At 36.1% G+C, this 19,192-nt stretch overlaps 1 protein-coding gene across 3 annotated transcripts; it reads right to left on the reverse strand.

Moving 5' to 3' along the window:
• Nucleotides 1-406: 406 nt before the first annotated feature.
• On the reverse strand, nt 407-5,636 carry LOC127792032 (uncharacterized). 3 transcript variants are annotated; one of them, XR_008021050.1, is made up of 4 exons: nt 5,461-5,636; nt 3,731-4,833; nt 678-2,345; nt 407-438 (listed from the first exon to the last, which is right to left on the reverse strand). XR_008021050.1 is itself a non-coding variant. In XM_052322322.1 (4 exons), the coding sequence occupies exons 2-4, from the start codon at nt 4,770-4,772 to the stop codon at nt 1,073-1,075; spliced, it is 1,386 nt and encodes a 461-aa protein (XP_052178282.1). In that variant the 5' UTR covers nt 4,773-4,833; nt 5,461-5,636; the 3' UTR covers nt 407-1,072. The 3 variants fall into 3 exon arrangements, 2 of the variants coding, with proteins under 2 accessions (XP_052178282.1, XP_052178281.1); XM_052322322.1 differs by having other exon boundaries at nt 407-1,088; nt 2,018-2,345; XM_052322321.1 differs by having other exon boundaries at nt 407-1,088; nt 1,988-2,345.
• Nucleotides 5,637-19,192: the final 13,556 nt, after the last annotated feature.

A 19,192-nucleotide genomic window follows, 5' to 3' on the forward strand; every position in this document is an offset into this window, starting at 1 on the left:
GAGCCTTTTCTTTTAAGCAACTAAATAAATGATTATTTTGTGAATTTTAAAAGAGTTTGCAGAAACATCTCTATTAATTATCTAATTATTAAACATATCATGTGCGTTTAAAATAAATATCTAAGTTAACTAGCACACGGAAACCTATTAATTTTTATACTTTTAACATTTAAAAGTATTTTTTAAATTTTAAAAAAATAATTTTTTTTTATTTTTCTCCAAATATATAGCTGGGCTTGAAAATACAAATTTAAAAAAAATAATAATAAGTAATCTATCTCCAATAGCTGAGAGAGTTTTACAACTCGGCCTTGAGAGCTTAGCTATAATCTTAACAGTTACTACCAAGTACCAACCTTGTCCCGAATGCGTATGCTTATTAAGTGAACAACGACAGCCACCAGAGTATGTTATATATTCTCATTATCACTGCAAAGACTGGCATGAGATAAAATTCATTATGTACCCTAAACCCTAAAACAAAAAAAGCATCAGACTGGAGTAAGAGCTACAACCAGAAAAGCAAAACCCAGAGCAGTACAAGAAGTGAGTAACTAGCAAAGACTAAAGTAGTGGATGTAACAGTGCAAAGCAAAGGACTTCAACAACAAAACTTTGCTTTCCTTCATCCAGTAACAAACTAACAAACCCAAAATTGAACCTGTCAACTGTCATACCAAAGATAAGTATGCCTGTATGATCAAACAGCATTTGGTCTGCCGGTTAGTGTGATTAAGGAGGTTCAAGTTTCCCCTGGCTGTCGAGCTCCATATGACTAGTCATTCATTATTCATTCGTTGGCTTCACCACTCCAGATTGCATCTATCCCCTTCCCCCTTCCTTCAATGCAGCATTTACCTATTTACACCAAAACCAAACTCCCCTGGCCATGTTGCCTGTAAACTTGAAGAGGGCAATCCGATAACACTCAGCACCTGGACGAGATGAGCTACAGAACTCCAGCACAGTGATCGGTAAGCAAGTTCAGATGGACACGCATGTGGGAAACTTCGGTTGCTAGGTCCTTTAAACACAAAGCAATTACAAGTTCACGGGAGGCCAGGTCCTGGGACTATGGAGATTCATTCCTGCAAAGCACAATCCAATATACTCGTATCTTGTCAATAGCATCCAAAAGTAAGGGAAAGCAAGAATAAAACTAGCTATTACAACAAAACCCAAGATATAATAGATCTTCAATTATTGTACTTTCACAAAGTAGCAGGGTCTTTTCCAGAAATTGTTTTAAGTTACAGGATAAACTTGGTAACTAAACACATTGAGTCACAGTAAATAGAATGGAGCTATTTTGAAGTTTCTCTTAAGCTAGTACCAACTATCTGCCGTCTAATGAACAAAGATCAATTTATATCATTGTATAGACTTACTATACCCATCTCAGCAATTAAGCCAAAAGGGGCATTAAATTGGAAAGCTTAATAGAGTCAGTCTGCTAGCATAACCAGAAAAATATAAATTGACCCGACAGAAAAATTACTTTTCAACTATGTTTGAATATGATAAACACAAGGGATGAGATGGCTCAGTCAATCATAATCCTATTCTTAAAACAAAAATCCCCATGATTATACATTTGTGCATTTGTGTACAAATGTTCACACAATCTCAAGCATGTAAACACACAGAAAGAGAGCTAATATAAGAGCTCTCACTATTATCCTTTGACAAATTGATGCAAATCTGATGAAATAAAGTCAGGAACCCTACAATGCCTAGAGTAGGAAAGCTATGATATGTTTGATTATTTCCTTTTCTCCCACCCCAAAATTTATAAAATATAGTTTCCATGCTACAATATAATAAGCAACATAACAAGGGGCTTTGACTGCAGAACGTGGATTAAAGTGATATTCTGAATGTCTCGAGCACCTCACTCATGAATATATGTGGACATGCAAGGAAAAATAAATAAAAAATAAGGGCGATATTAAAATCAAACAAGAGTCACAGTTATCCTGAATTTTGCCTTGGTTGTCCAGGGTTGATTAGACTTAACTCCATATCATGATTAGCTATCCAACCAGGTTCATATGTTTCTAGAAAGCTAATCTTTGCCTTGTTAGGAAGATCATGGGGATGAACAAATGGGACTCCTGGCGGCCATCCAATCTCCATTCTTATGTTGGAACATGGGCCATCAAGGGAGTGGATGTGATTCTCACACTCCTTCAAGTTGCAGAACCTCAGCTTAATACCCTTCTTATCAGCAATGTCCTGAACCCTCTCCTTGAGAACTCTTTGTGCCTCAAGTCGCAATCTCTTTGAAGGAGGTAGAGGTTTGCATCTCGAATTATTCTTCCTCCTCAGCAATGGCTTCATAGATCCTGTATGAGCATTTCACCGATCCAAGGACCTGTTATTACAAAGTTCTTACTAAGAGCAACTGAATACAAAAGAAACAGTGTCAACACCATTAAGATCTCCTGTCAATGGTACAGCAACGAAAGGCTGTGGCAATTCATACTTTCGTGCCTATAACAAAATACTGTATTACTATCCCAAAAGACCATTGGGTAGATAAATAGGTCCGTCCTTAGTAACATTTCTCACTGAAAACAGGGGAGAAAAACAAAAGAGAAACATAGTCATCATGAAGCATAATGATTTAATTCCAATCCCCACACCTCCCAATAAACATGCACCCAACAAGAATTACAATTCCACCCCCCCCCCCCCCCCCCCCCTCCCCCCCCCCACCCCCCCCACACACACACCACCCAATAGAAAAACTCACTCATATCAAGAATCCAGCATAACTATTTCAGAATGGGAACTTTCATTACGCAAAATATCATTTCATTTTTTCAATGTTTAGACAATTTAAAGGAAATATAAATAACTTGGTTAGCACGCTTATTTCAGATACTATAAATGTATTTATATTCTCTTTCAATAAGTCAAGCTCTAGGTAATCATTTCAAGGCTGAAGATAAGCCATAACAGAGCTATTTAGATGTTGATGTCACTCAACAACACATTAAGCCTAATTCCCAGAAGGGCTTGTAGCTCATCAATCATCCCTATCTATGACCATATCTTTTGTAAGCTCAATACAACTTGTGTCATACTCAAGAGTGCTCCAATAAGCTAAGTCACATGCCCTATCATTTTTATTTTATACTGAATTGAAGTTAAACAAGGGAAATCTAGTTCCAGTAATCCTTTCCTAATCCATAAAGGAGATGGTAGCAATAAATGGTAAAAGAAGCAGAGAATTAGTGAATAACAGAACAAAATTTGTGGCTTCTAAAGCTATGATTACTATATACTAAAAGGGTGGCCCATGTTATGCACGTGCAAATAAAAAATTAGAAGATTTCAGACAAATACTTATTTTGTGGTGCTTGACAATTACATTTTAATGGTAAAATTTAAAAACAAAGAGGTATGATTATAATTGTGGAGGTCATGATTTCAAATGTCATTGGCAATTTAGTATAGTTATTTTTAGTTTTTTTTAATAAAACAGATAAAGGGTCTTTTTGGAATTTAATGGGCTTCAGTGAGAAGTAACACCAAATGAAGGGTTTCCATAATTAATAGAATAGAATAGATATATATATATATATTTTTTGTGCAACGTACAAATTGTTATTAGGCGATCAAGAAAGTTAAAACCACATTAGCACCAATAGCTTGCCTTCCACTCTGAAAAACAGTTTAAAGAAAAATAGACAGGTAAAACTAAAAGTATTAAACTGCTCCATACCATCTTGGCCAGCAGGAAAATTGAAGCTTGGAAAATTGTGCCTGTTAAATAGTTGATCAGTGGGGTGTGATCTCTGCATGAAGTCATCAACTGGTACTGGAAGCTGAAATTGAGCTTCAACGCCATGTCCTGCTGCCCTCATTTCTGAACAATTAAGACTGGTCATTGACTTAGGCATGAGTTTGAAGACTAGGGAACACCGTCCCCACATATTACCCTGAAGATTGCTAATATCTGTTCTGTGCAGTGCAGGGGTTATATAGCTGGCAGTTGCCTGATACAGAGCAAGTCCAGGATAAACAATGGCTTCATGTGGACCAAGGTCACCATCTACAATGACCCAATGACCATGGAGGTCTCTTATTTGTAAACCTGCCTTATCAGACTTTACAAGAGATATCAGACTCTTATCAGCCTGATGATCATGCTCGGAAAACATGGCCAATTGACCATCATCTTGGGTTGCCAAATCATGATGTTGAGCTCCCTGAAACGATGGTCTTGCATGACAGCAGAGTGATAGAACTGAAGATGAAATTTCACGATTTCTCAGAGGAACATTATCGAGGATTTCTGTAAATGGAGAGCTACGCAAGTTCAAATAGAAGCTTATGGCATCCAATATGTCCCTGGAAGCTTTACCGAGCAGTGAAAATACATCGGCCAAACCAGGAGGAGGAATTTCCATCTCAGTAGGCTCCATTGGTGTGAGGCCTGGCCTAAAATCATAAGTTTCTTGCCACAGTTGAGGATTTACATAATAACCAGAGGTCTTGCACCATTCACGTGAGTCATTCGTATGAATCATATCCGCAGATGGGTAAGATGGCCTTTGATTGAAGTAGAGACGAGCTGATTCAAGACAGGACTTCAACAGAGCCGCATCTGCAGGTGGTAGTTGAATGATAGCAGCCGAATATTGAGCCAGCGACTGTGACAAAGTCGAAACTGATAATTTGTAAGAATCAGATGGAAGGCCTTCTGAAGGAATCAGATCAACGAGCTTCACGCGGCCCAAAGCCTGCAGGCCATTGCCTGCCATGGCCTTTGCAGATGTCAACTACTTCAAGAGAGAAATAAGCCAATGACAGCTACTTTATTGGCTGCACAAGTAGAAGAGAGACAGATATGGCATCAATCATGGGCAAACTACGCCAGCAGATTAATTGACTTTGCGCACGCGCACACGCACACGCACACATATATCCACTTCTCACTCCCTATGCTTCAAACTAGATATTTTCAAACGGAAAAAGGAAGTAAAATCACTTGTCAACATACATTTTTATCATTAATTAAATCATTTTCTTCTCTTGACGAGTGTGTATTCATTTCCTAACCCAGTTTATCCTTTTCCTTTCCTGTTCTTTTCCCTCCACAATCTTCATTCCAAACCTAGCATAAAAATTGGCGTTTGCAAGTAAAAAGAACTCAAATAGAAGGATGAAGCGAGCACAGCAACAAGAATAAACGGCGAGAATTCCCCCGATTTTCAATACAGGCACAAGCCAGTTCGGAAATCAACAACACGTTTCCAGAATTTAGAACTTCTTATTTTCAGTTTTACTTTTTCCAGAAAGGACGAAGAAACATGTAATTCAAACCCATTATGCATCTCCTTCTTCGTTTCTATTAACCGCAAACGGAAGCTGAAAAACAGTTTTGCAGTGGATTGTAAGAATCGAAAAGAACAGAATATCAATCACATTGAAGCTCAATGATCGACAAACCTTTAGGGCTTTGCGTAATACGGAATCGACTTGGATAATTCAAGAAAATGAAATGGAGAGAGAAACGATTTTGCTTCACGGCAGCTGATATCTGGGGGCTTGAATGCTCAGCAATTTCCTTTCCTTCTTCCCCTCTCTCTCTCTCTCTGCGTTTCATCTCTCTACTAAATATATCGGCTTCTTCCTCTGGCAACTGCTTTTCTTCCATCATTGTATTTTTCTGGATAAATTTCACTAATCCCCACTTAACTTTTGGAGTTACACATAGTCCCCGTTGTTTGTAAATTTGTGCAGATACCTCCCTGTATGTATATATTGCTCCCAAAGTCCCGTTGGTGCCATGCCAACACACACACACACACACATATCAAATTTAGTGCTCTATTTGAACAATAGTAAAGGTGTAAATAATTTAAATTACAACTATTAGATTCTATCAAATGAATCTTTATTTATTTATTTATTTTTTATATTTTTATTTACACATATATAACGCGGGCTACTCTTTTTAGGTAGCGTTTGTTAACTAACATATAAATCGAAAAGAGTGAAATATGAAAAGTATCCCAAATAAAAGTGATTTTCATTGTGTTTGTTAAATTTTATGCAAAAAAGTCACATGACTTCTTATTTTAGACTTTCAAGATAAATTTTTCTCTTCTCGCTTTTCGAATAACTTATCTTGAACTTTACAAATAAATTATCTTAATAGAATCTTACCTTATTCATTTTAACAAATATTACTTTAATATATATATATATGCATTTATAGTTATTCTTTCATACATGGCAAACTTGTCAATAATGAATGGAAACTCTTATAACTATAATGAATTAAAATTCATTCTTATCAAAAGTAAATGTTGTAGAGGATGAATGAATTTTATTACAACATAACATTTGCCTAGGAGAAACTTGCCTCGTGAAAAGAATGAACAAGTTCCACTACAACATTCACTTTGGAGGAACTTACCCCATGAAGAGAATGAGTGAGTTCCATTTGTTCATATCTTCCACGTTATTAACAGTTATAATAACTTTAAAATTTTTATAAACAGTTTAAAAAATTATACTACTTTTTAAATAAATTTTGAAGTCATAGTATTTTTATTTTTGTATAGAATCCTACGTCACATCATATCATATGAATTGAGATGGATGACAATACATAATAATCTAGTAATCACAAACTCCTAGACTTGCTTATAAATATCGTTCCTCTTGTCATCTATAAATAAATGTATTCTTTCTTTTTCTTTTTTTTTCACAACCAAAAATTAAAAAAAAAATGACCTCAAGCTCTTTATTTTCTCATATTATACATTTGCGTGTTCGATGTTCAATTTATTCATTTTGTCTATTCATTATCTTTCGGCCATTGCAATTGGGGCACAATAATGCTCTCAAATCATATTTCTGACTAACTAAAACATTGAGAGCAACACATCTCCGAACCTTGTGTAATATCTTTCTATGTTTTATAAACATTAAACATAAACATGATCGTGAAATTTGTACGGGTTCATGCTAAATAGTATACTGCAAAAATAAATGTGTACCCGAATTAACCTATGACGAGGACACCATAATCTTCTTTGTTAGAAAGTAAAATATGTCCAGTTTGATTTACTTTTCTAGGCCTTAATTGAAAGCAACGATAATGATGGATCTTAATAACTTTCTGTCACTATATATATATAGGAAGATGGTGGACCGTAATCACCCTTCTATAGCGGTTGGGCAATTTTTCCCACCAAAATAACCGTCTCTCACTAGCCTACTATCCCACTAAGCACTTAATTGGAAATTAATTTTACATTCTCCCACCTACCCAGATTAGTAAAATGATAATGGATGATAACATCATAACATGACAAATTGTTCAATACAGGTCATAACGATTATGCACTATTTAATGTGGACTTCCTTCAATATACCACAACACCTACAACTCATTACAAATCCACAATTTGATATTAGATATCAAATAGACAATCTAAACTCTATGGATCAAAACTTAATAAATATCTCATGAGTATATGATCATTCACTTAAGATCTTGATGTTTAACACCCAATCATTAAGAATGTGTGTATATATATATAACATATAACTCTTATGCCACATACTTTGAGCACTTAGGATATTATCTTAATCCTAATGTTTACTCTATGTACCATGAGCTCCACGTAACACTTATGTATTATGGATACTTAGGATATTCCTTGAAATCGTATAAAGAAGCATATTAACAAATAAAACAATCTCAGCATGTATGAGAACTTTATTAGATAGAACAAATTAATAGATTTCCTATTAAAGCTCCTTGATCTTATCATTATCAAAACAACCTTATTATAATCTCAAAAGATATAAAAATATAGGTAGAACAAATGTAATCCTATTTGAACCATACTAATCCATTGGGCCATGGGCCCACAGTTTGGCACCAAGCCTGGCCCTCAAATTAGATCTCAACCCAAAAAGCTCGGATAATCTTTCCATTTAAACCGAGATCCTTACGCCAGTAACAGATCCTATCAACTTCGAGCAACTCACACGCTGATCCTCATCAGCCCATAATCTTCATCAAATTTGAGATCCTCAAAGATGATCCTTATCACTATCGTGTATCTTAACCATCTATCTTCCCATGACAATCGGTGACACGCAAAGCACTTTCATCTCTATATAAACTAGCCCGATCACAGGCCAAGGTATGTTATTTCTGAAGGATCATCACGAGGATACATAGCATGCAACGGAAGCGTTTTTAAATAAAAACTTTCCTCGTATTGATTAGAATCTAGGAAACTTACTTTTCCTTCGAATTACCGGACGGAATGAAGAGATAGGAAGAGGATGGGCAAGAGCTTCTTCTCGTAGTGGAGATAACGGCTGTCCTGCAATCCTTCGGCTCATTCGCATCAGAATTTGAACGTTCTCTTGATCTTCCAAAGGTATGACTCAAACTCATGGCCTCTCTTTTGGTGAAGAAGAGTAAAAGAAAAACCCTTAGATGAAAAACAACCAAGGAGAGAATATATATAGGGAGAACCCTAGGGTTAAAACCCTAGTGGGCCAAGTTCATTTAATTAATTTTTTAATTGGGTTAGCCCAATTAATTAATTAAAAAACTAATGAACTATTATTTTATTCTAGCCCAATTAATTATGGACCATTTTGAATAAAATAATTCTCTCTCAATGTAATTCACCCAACAAGCCAAATGTATTAAATAATACATGAGTTATATCGAGCTATCCCGGGGACCAAAAGACAAATTATTCACGGCTACTAAAATGACCAAAATATCCCTGCTACCTAGTAGCTATATTTTGTCATTCTAAGTGCTCCAACTATCACCATATGGTAACACTGACCCCACGAATAATTTTGCATATGCAATGTCTTTGACCTACTAGTGTAATGACGAAAATACCCCTCTGCGTAACACCCATCATTTAGAAAGCAATAATGTACTAACACCTCTCTAAATGATTTCTACCATCCTTAGATCACTAGTCCAATAATCCGTGACTACTCAAATGTACTTGCTTATCACTAGGAGCTACCCAGAAGCACACACTCTTAAGTCACGTTCCCAAGGCCCTGGATTATTTGATTATTCTTGGACAATCACAAGGGGGTGAATCACAGAAACTATCTTGTATTAGTCTGTCTTAGCTAATTAGAAACCATACTCCCAACTCAAAAGGTTATTGATCTTTGATAGACCTCACCTACAGTGAATCTAAGAATATAGCTCTAGGTTCACTAGACCACCAACTAATACTCAAGTATTAGAGTACTCGTCCACGTAGTAGCAGTGATAGACTAGCTCCATGATAATTAATACTTTGTCATTAGCTTCTATCACAGGTCCACTCTGTGCATTCCAAATGCGCTTGTACAATTAGAGTAAACAGACTGTTTACTGGCTAAGGCAAGCCATCCTCCATTAGGATCTATTGCACAATGATCTTATCATGATAGAATGCCCAGTTCTATCAAAAGATCAAGAGTAATATTTTCTTGCTTATTAAGTACCCATGATTCATGCCTAACTGTGAAGAACGACCCATCACATGAATCACTTACTTAATAGCATGGACACTTTTCCAACAATTAAATGCAAATAATATATGTGCCATAAACTTACTAAAAGAAACATCATTACCATAAATTAAACAAAACGTGTCTTTAGGGCATACATTTCCAACAATTTCCAAGCCTTACCCACATTCTGTTATTTTGAACCCCCATTGTCTTGAGCGTTGGAGTGCTTGCAGGTGCCAACCACCCTCACTGAACCAAGACATTTTGTCGTCATTGCAACCAATCTTGCCAACCCTATTGGACCGAAAGAAACATTTGACGTCCACTGTGGGGCACGGTAAAACTTGCATACCCTACATATCGAATCCCTGTAGTTTTCTCTGCAAACTATCACCAGGAGATTCCAAACACACCCATAAGAGAATCCAATAACCATGGAGGCCCTCCTCCAAACCATTCGATAACTTTAAGACCAAGTCACCAAGTTAACTCGCAACCAACAACGCGACCAACATAATGAAGAGATTGACGATAATGCAGAGATCGGCCATCACCAGCAGTTTCAGGCCACCTACACCCTTACTCATCCACCACCAATATCCCTATACACTCCAAGTCACTATTTCTCAAAGTTCATCATGTTTGTGTCCTTATCAGAAGGATTCCGTCTCCCCGACACGTTGGAGCTATATGACGGAACCTCTGACCCCCATGAGCATTTGACTATGTTCAACTCTTTGATGTTATTAAGTGGGAGAATTGATTCGATTATGTGTTGTGCTTTCCCTAGCACTTTAAATAAGTTTGCCCTGTCGTGGTTCTCTATCCTGGAGCTTGGCTCCATCCACGACTCTTTCGAGCTCGTCACACGATTCCTCACCCACTACTCTACTAGTTGAGCTCGTCATAAAACCTCAGCTAATTTAATTAACCTGAAGCAAGGAGAGAACGAACTATTCTGAGCTTTCATGCACCAGTTTGACCAGAAGGCCATCCAAATCAAGGATCTCAATCTGGTTGTCTCCCTGCACGTCATCACAGTAGGGCTTAGGTCCGAGCCCTTCGTTGACTCTTGATATGAGAATTTATTCACATTTATTGGTCATAATTGAGTAGTGTTTTTAGTATTTTATATGTGTTTTACCTAAAATTGTCTAGTGTTTTGAGTTTTTTTTTACATATATTTAATTTCTAATATTTTTTGTTATTTTATAGAAATACTACTTGGTATTTGGGTTAAAAAATAAAAATAAAAAAATAAGATATTATAAAGTTAATATTACAATTTAAATAAAAATAAATATTATAAATAATTAATGTTAGTAAAATTAATAGCATATTAAATATTATATATTATATTATTTATATATATTATATATTATATTATGTATACATATTATATATTATTTTATTAAATTAAGTGGTGTGAACGTGGAGTCTTAGACAGAGCCAGCCCAACCAATCTAGGGGTTCTAGGCAAAAAAATTTATCGAGACCTTCTTAAGAGTATTAATTTTTTTATAAAAAAATAAATAATATATTTTTTTACTAAAATTTTTTATCATTTCATTAAATTAAAAAAAAATTAAAGTTCAATCAACTACAAAATCTAATAATTTCTTAATGATAGTGAATTTTTAACTAAAATATAATATATCAGAGATTAAAAAATGCTAAACAACCTATTACAATAAACAAAGAAAAAATAAAACTAATTTTTTCTTGAAGCTAAAGTTAATGTAACTCGAGTAAAAAACTATATATTCTTGATTTTTCTATAGAAGAAAACAAAATAAAGCATTAAACTGATAACATTAAAAAGATAAAGTTCACAAATAATGAGCAAATTTTATTCCACAAATATGAGTTAAACTATACTCAGTTTTATGTAAAATTAATTTTTCTTGCTTTTTGAGATACAAAATCATTGATTAAATCTCCATAATTAAGTTTATCTAATAAACCATGTTCAATGGATAATATACCTAATCTATTTAATATTTCTTGTGATATAGTTGACCTCAAATATGACTTTATCAATTTCAATTTTGAAATTTTTTTTACAGCACAAGCCACTGAAACTGGAATTGTAAATAATATTCTATAAGCAACAATATATGCATTTAGAAAATAATCAACTATTTTGATGTAGTGAAGAATTTTCAATATACCATTTTTTTTCCTTTTAAAAAGTTTCTCTTAACATTCTTAATTCTAAAAATAAATCTAAACCATCTATATCACAAAGTCCATCAAATTTAAAAACATTTTTAAGATTTAAACAATATCCTTTTAAAACGTCTTCATTCATTGATTTTAATTTCTTAAAATTGTATAAATTTTTTTTATATATTCCAAATTACTCAAATCTATTTCAAAGAAATAACTTGATCAATTGTGTACTTAATAATCAACTCTAAAGGATTTTTCAACAGATTTTATTTTATCATCATTGATATTTTTATCAAATTGTATTTTGTATTTAATTTTTTAATAAAATATTTATTATTAAAAAATAAAAATATATATATAAAAAAAATTTAAAATTTGGGGCCCTCCTAATTTGGGGGCCCCAAGCGGCTGCCTTGTTGGCCTTACTATAGGGCCGGCTCTAGTCTTAGGACTGTGCATGAAATCCATATATATATATATATATAATAACCAAAGAGAGAGAATTGATTTTGGCAAGGAATGAGATGGGAGCAGGCTGAGGCGGAAGTGAAGATCGAAAAAGAAAACGACGCACAGTGAAGCTAGGCAGCAAGCTGCGCAAGGAGTACTCATGCATGGAAAAAAGGCGCACGCAACAGTAGACGCAGCGAACGCAACAGCAGATCCAGCACTCAGATCTGGAATAGATCTGGGTTAGGGAACTTTTTTCTCCTTCTTTCTCCTTATTTAATTAATTATTTTATATTGCCATTTTAGATTTTAATTAATTTTGTCATGAACTAATTTATTAAACTAAGGTCATGTATTGGCTGAAACTATGACGGTGCATTTTTTTTTTTTTTAATTTTATGTGATTGAATAAATTGGGTTATGTTGAGTTGTGTGGTATTATATTTAATGTTTGTGAATAATTGATCATTATTTATATAATTTGATACTTAATCTTGAGATCGAGAGGAGATAGGTTGGGAATTATATCGTAGGTACCATACACCATAAAGCAAAACTGATTAGAAATAGAATTCTATTTTTTTGTGCGATTTTTAGCGATAAGTTAGAAATCTCACAAATTGTAATGCGTTTTCATTTAATTAAACTTTCATAGAAATATAGAAAGTTATTAAATGACAATAGACTCGTTATAACCTAAAAATAGGGTAACGAATGCATTAAGAGATTTTGTTGTCACATACTCAATTTACCAATTTATTTGCATAACAATCTATGATTTGCATTGCATAACTAGGTTCATATATGCGCCTTAATTATTAAAATTTACTGATTTCTTTGATTCAAATTACCTTATAAATTAATTTTATTTTATTAATTTAATTAATTAGTTTAATTTATTTTACTTATTTTTTATTAAACCTAAAATTTCTAATTATCTAAATAATAGAGAAAGTTTGAAATTTTGGTATTTGAAATCTTTCTTTGTGAGAACGATATTCTTACTCACTAATATATTACTTGTTTGACCTGTATACTTGATGTAATACTCCAAGAGCCCAAAGAAGTGTAGTATATATCGAGGATAAGTAAGGAAAGAAACAACACTAGCTGGATACCTTTTGGGCTGAATGCAGGTAAGGAACTCCCAAGTTAAGCGTGCTTGATCTGAGGAAATCCAAGGATGGGTGACCCCCTAGGAAGTTCGTGTAGGCTTATCAGGGTAAATTATTCTGGTTCCTCCTATCACTCGATACGGGATGTTATAGGTGGTATCAGAGCCGACTCTTGAGCCTTTGAACGCGATGGTGGGGGCAAACCTCAGCGAGAACGCTGAGTCCCTAGGAAGGGTGCGTGTAGGCACCTTAGGCGAATCCCACATCGGCCATGCAAATGGGGGAGATCTGGGACCGATTGTAAGGTCGCATGACGAGGACATCATGTGCTCAAGGGGGGAGAATGTAATACCTCAAGAGCCCAAAGAAGTGTAGTATATATCAAGGATAAGTAAGGAAAGAAAAAACACTAGCTGGATACCTTTTGGGCTGAATGCAGGTAAGGAACTCCTAAGTTAAGCATGCTTGACCTGGGGAAATCTAATAATCGGTGACCCCTTGGGAAGTTCGTGTAGGCCCATCAGGATAAGTTGTTCCGGTCATTCCTATTGCTCGATACGGGATGTTACACTTGAGGTGGATTTTAGGACAATCAACTCTCTGGCTCGAAAGCCTTTTGTTGACCTTAACGAACTCCGAGTGTGAGCAGCCAGCTATATAAATGTGGAAGAAGTGTCGACCGCCAGATGCAGTAGCTCCTAGCCATAGGTTTAGCTACAGCCGAATTAGCGGCTAGGCCCATCCACCAAGCATCACCGCCATCTTGAGAGAGACCCCAGCCGCAGAACAGAGAATCGAGACTAAGCCAAGGGGTAAAGAGAGCCAGCCAGGGGTCCCAAGACACCCCGATTGCACTATGACGCTTATACCCTGCTGATGATAAAGAGAGATCGGATATTCCAAGAAGTCTACAATTCCAGAATAACTCCACTTCCTGATGTGAAAGCCCAGCCTAACCCCGACCCCAATGTGGACACCAGCAAGCGTTGTGATTACCATTGCATAATTCGACCACACGACTGAAGAACTCAAGGACTAGATCGAGAAGCTGGTCAGAGAAAGTCACCTCTGTCGGTATGTTTATAGGACGCAGTGTTGGAGTAGAGAGCTGCGTGATGACCGACGCTCGAGGAGAAGCCGTAGCCCACAAAGGAAACTTAGGGTTGAAGGAGGTCAGGAAGCTAGGGCGACCCACCAACAACAAATACGAGGGGTAATCAACACAATTTTTAGAGGCTTCGTGAGCGGAAGAGATTCCAATACAGCAAGAAGACGACACTTGAGGATGGTGATGACCATTAGAAGTGTTGAACACCAGCCGAGAAGGATGGCCCAACACCCGATAATCTCCTTCACCAATGAAGATTATGCAGGGATCGACCGGAACTTAAACGATCCTATGGTAATATCTGTGGTTGCGACCAACTTTGTCCTCAAAGAGGTCTTGGTGGACTAGGAGAGCTCGGTCAACTTACTATACTTGTCAACTTTGAAGAAGCTGGGGATACCAGAAGAGGATTTGAGGCCATTTAACGGAAACCTAGTCGGTTTCTTGGGGGAACAAGTGAACATAAAAGGGTACATTGAGCTACTAACCAGCAAATACTGTGATTACCATTACATATTCGACCACACGACCGAAGAACTCAAGGACCAGATCGAGAAGCTGGTTAGAGAAAGCCACCTCCACCGGTATGTTTATAAGAGGCGGAGCAGAAAGTCTCGTGATGATCGAATCCCAAGGAAAAGTTGTATTCCACAAAGGAGACCTAGGGCGGCCTACCAGCAACAAATACAGGTAATCGACACAATTTCTGAAGGCTTCGTGAGAAGAGGAGATTCCAATTCGGCAAGAAGACGACACCTGAGGGCTGTCATGACTGTTAGAAGCATTGAACACCGGCTAAGAAGGATGGCCCAGCACCCAGTAATCTCCTTCACCGACGAAGATTATGCAGGGATCGACCTGAACTTAGACGATCACATGGTAATATCTGTAGTCGCGACCAACTTTGTTATCAAGAAGGTCCTGGTAGACCAGGGAAGCTCGGTCGACTTACTATACTTGTCAACTTTGAAGAAGTTGTGGATACCAAAAGAGGATTTGAGGCCATTTAATGAAAACCTAGTCAGTTTCTTGGGGGAGCAGGTGAACATAAAATGGTACATTAAGTTGCTGACTGCATTTCGGGTCAACTCCCCTACTCGAAGAGAGATTAAACTATAGTAGAAGAGATGGATTTAACAATAGATTGGAAATGATAAATAATGAAATAAAGATCAATACACAAAGAACACCAACAATTTATAGTGGTTCAACCAATATGGCTTACATCCACTCCCTTAGTCATCCACTAAGGTATTTGCATTCAACTCACTTAAAAACAACCCCTTACTTAGCTAAATAGGTCCTCTAGTTCTCGACTAAGAAAAAATACAACCTCCCATCACTGGGATAAGCTCTCAAGCTTACAAGCTTGGAAGAGAAAATGCAATGGTAAATGAAATTGAAACTCTAAGAGCTTATGCTCTTTGTTACACGTTCTCTCGAAATAAAAGTAAGAGGCTGAAAATAAGTTTGAACAAATAAAGAAAAAACCTCGATACAATAGAAAATGAGAGAATAGAAAATTTAAAACACGATATATCTTGAATGCTCAGTAGGTAAGAATTGAATGTTCTTCAGTAGTTTTAAATGTTCCTTCAACCACCTATTTATAGATGATAGTGCTTAGAGATAAAAATAGAGTCGTTGATGGTAGTTGGACGAGCATTTAATGCACCAAAAACTAGTCGTTCTTTGTTTCAAGGTAACAAACTGTCGACAAACAAATTGGTTAGTCGATAGATATGAAATAAAATTTTAAGGCATAGTCGACATATAAGAACCATTTGTTGACAAATTTGATGTAATCAATCTATTAGTCGACAAAACAATAGGCTTAGTCGACAAAGCAAAGACCTTAGTTGACATTAACACAAGTTAGTCAATAGAGCCAAGACCTTAGTCAACAGAATAAACAAGAAATCAATTTAAGTATACTGATAGTCGACAGATGCAAGCCTCTCTGTTGACAGATCTAAGTATTGGAACACTGTTAGTCGATAGAAGCTTAGCACTTAGTTAACAGATTCTAAGCAAAATCATGCACTTTGTCGACAACTTTAGAGAATGTTAGATTTTTGAAGATACTTCTTTTAATTTGGTTCTTATGAAGACTCATGTTTCTTTGATAACACTTGAAGCATCATTTATCATGTTTTTAGAAAAATTTGAGTATTCATGCTTTGTTTTTCCAATCTCCTAAAACATGATTTAATGTTCCTTTTGTAAAAATCATGATTAATGCTCTCTTTAGAAGAATTCTTTGATACTTTAAAGACTTGATATATGAATTCATTTTCAATCAAAACACTTCTTGAAATTATGAAACGTAACAGATACTCTTTGAACATGTAAACCATATGAAATCATTGAAATTGATTTTTGAGACACTTAGAAGCAAGTATTTTGAGTTTGAATTCTTTTGGCATACAACTTGTCATTATCAAAACACTTCCTTACAAGAGTAAAATATCACCCGAGTCCACGGCCATGAAGACCCCCTTCTCTTCCCCACAGGGTTGACACTTAAATAAACCCTCATCTTCTTTAGCCACTGACAAACGGATCCACGACCTCAAAACAACGACACTATCCGGGGAGTTGTACACTGAAACGACCTTGGACATGTCCTCACTCACCCAGCTATAGTCACTACTTGCATTGGAAAGCAAGTTTGAAGATGGCACAACCATGGATAAAGCACCTATACTATCCCTAAGGGAACCAGAGAAAACAGAGCCATCAGAAGTCGTCCTCCTTTTTCTACTTTGATTTATATTTCAACTACCCTGGTCTACACACCGAATCACTCCCCTACGCTCAACCAACAAAGCTCGATGACCAAGTGTTGGATTCCTCGCCAGGAGCTCTCTTACAACAGTCACAAAATCACTCCCTTCCCTAGATTCACTCCCTGGACTCGTTACAACACTCGATAAACCAGCATAAAATAGTAAAAAGAAAGTAGAAGATTGAAAAATTGAAAGAATCGGTTGCGTGAATTCACCTATGGAAACAAGCGAATTTGTAGAAGAAGGAAAAAAAGAACTTGAAGGCAAGAAAAATATGGGAACTCTTGGGAAACCAAGGTTCGAAAATCAATCGCAAGCGCAAAAATGAGAAGTGGGAAAATGGCCTATAAGTGCCCTTATATATATAGATATCACATGATGCATCCAATAACCAGAGATCAAATGTCACCAAACACTTGCAGAGATCATGCTACCTATCATGCACATTAAACACCTTAGGTTAAAATGTTGAGACAACTCCTGTTTGCCAACGGCGTCATATCTTTCGGAACGAACCAGATTTCGAAACCGCATGCGTTACTTGTCAGAACCTCGAAAAACACCCCTCAAAAATGCCGTGCTCGACAACACCAAGCTCAGCCTTAGCAAGCTCGGTCCTAGGTCAAGGAAAACTAAAGCGTCACCACTACCTCGACTATTTTCCTAGCTTGAATACTCGCCCATGCAAGCATCCAACCTATGGAGCTCTGGACTGTACTAATCCATTGGGCCATGAGCCCACAACTTGGCACTGATCCCAACCCCCAGACTAGATCTCAACCTAAGAAGCTCATATAATCTTTCCATCTAAGTTGAGATATTTGCACCAGTAATAGATCTTATAAACTCCGAGTAACTCGCACGTTGATCCTCATCAGCTCGTAATCTTCATCGAATCTGATATCCTCAAAGATGATCCCTATCACTAGCGACCATGTATCTCGGCCCTCTATCTTCCCATGATGACCAGCAACACGCAAGACACCTTTATCTCTATATAAACCAGCCTAATCACAAGCTAAGGTATGTTCTTTCCGAGGCTTACCCACACTCTGTTATCTTGAACCCTTACTGACTTGAGCATCGAAGTGCTTGCAAGTGCTAGCCATCCTCGCCAGATCGCGACATTTCGTCGCCATTGCAGCCAATCTTGCCAACCCCGTTGTGCTGGAAGGAACACTATCAATACAAAACATATTAATAATCTTTATATAAGTAGATAAAATATGTCTTTAATATTTCTTTAAGAAATACGAGAACATTAAAATTTTGGAATAAAACAATCATCATTAAAACATTCATAACAAAAAACTCAACAAAGATAAACTACACTAAAAAATAATCCTCCATAATTAATCCTAAGGACTTCAACATTGCTGCAATATTAGTCATCTTTATAATGTGCTCTTAATAGTTTGTGACCCATTGAACTTCATGGTCGTGAGCTTTACCATCGAAGTATCAGCCAATGACTTGTCTGCAAAATGAAAACGTTCTTTCACAAACTTCTTGTATTCTTTTGCGCTTTATGTTTGTGGAATGGTTAACTTGATGTTGCTAACAATAATCATCTTGAAAAACATCATGCACAATCTGTTACTCCGTTCCCATGCTACAAAATAGGACACCTCGTCCTCACTGCTTGTTCCTGTAAGAGTAATAGGATTGTTCTCGAATAGAACCAAGTCAAGATTCAAAACACTTAAGTGAAATTTGACTTACTCATTCCATTCTAAGAAGTTCAAACCATTAAATAAAGTAATAGACAAGTATCTAGATTGTAATAGCTGCATAATTAATACTCATAATTAATTTTTAAATATATTTAGATATCAAAACACATTAAATAGATAGTAGTTCTCCTTTGAGTATACACTACTATACATTATCATAAATGAATGCCATATATTACCCTTAATAGGTGAATAAAATATTTCTAACTAAATATATTTGATATCCTTGGATACACATACGCATTTTGTTAAAATACTAATATAGCTCGATTATGCTCACTAATCATGACTAACAATTTATCTCTG

The sequence above is a fragment of the Diospyros lotus genome, chromosome 15 (genome assembly GCF_014633365.1).
Source record: "Diospyros lotus cultivar Yz01 chromosome 15, ASM1463336v1, whole genome shotgun sequence".
Classification (NCBI taxonomy): Eukaryota; Viridiplantae; Streptophyta; class Magnoliopsida; order Ericales; family Ebenaceae; genus Diospyros; species Diospyros lotus.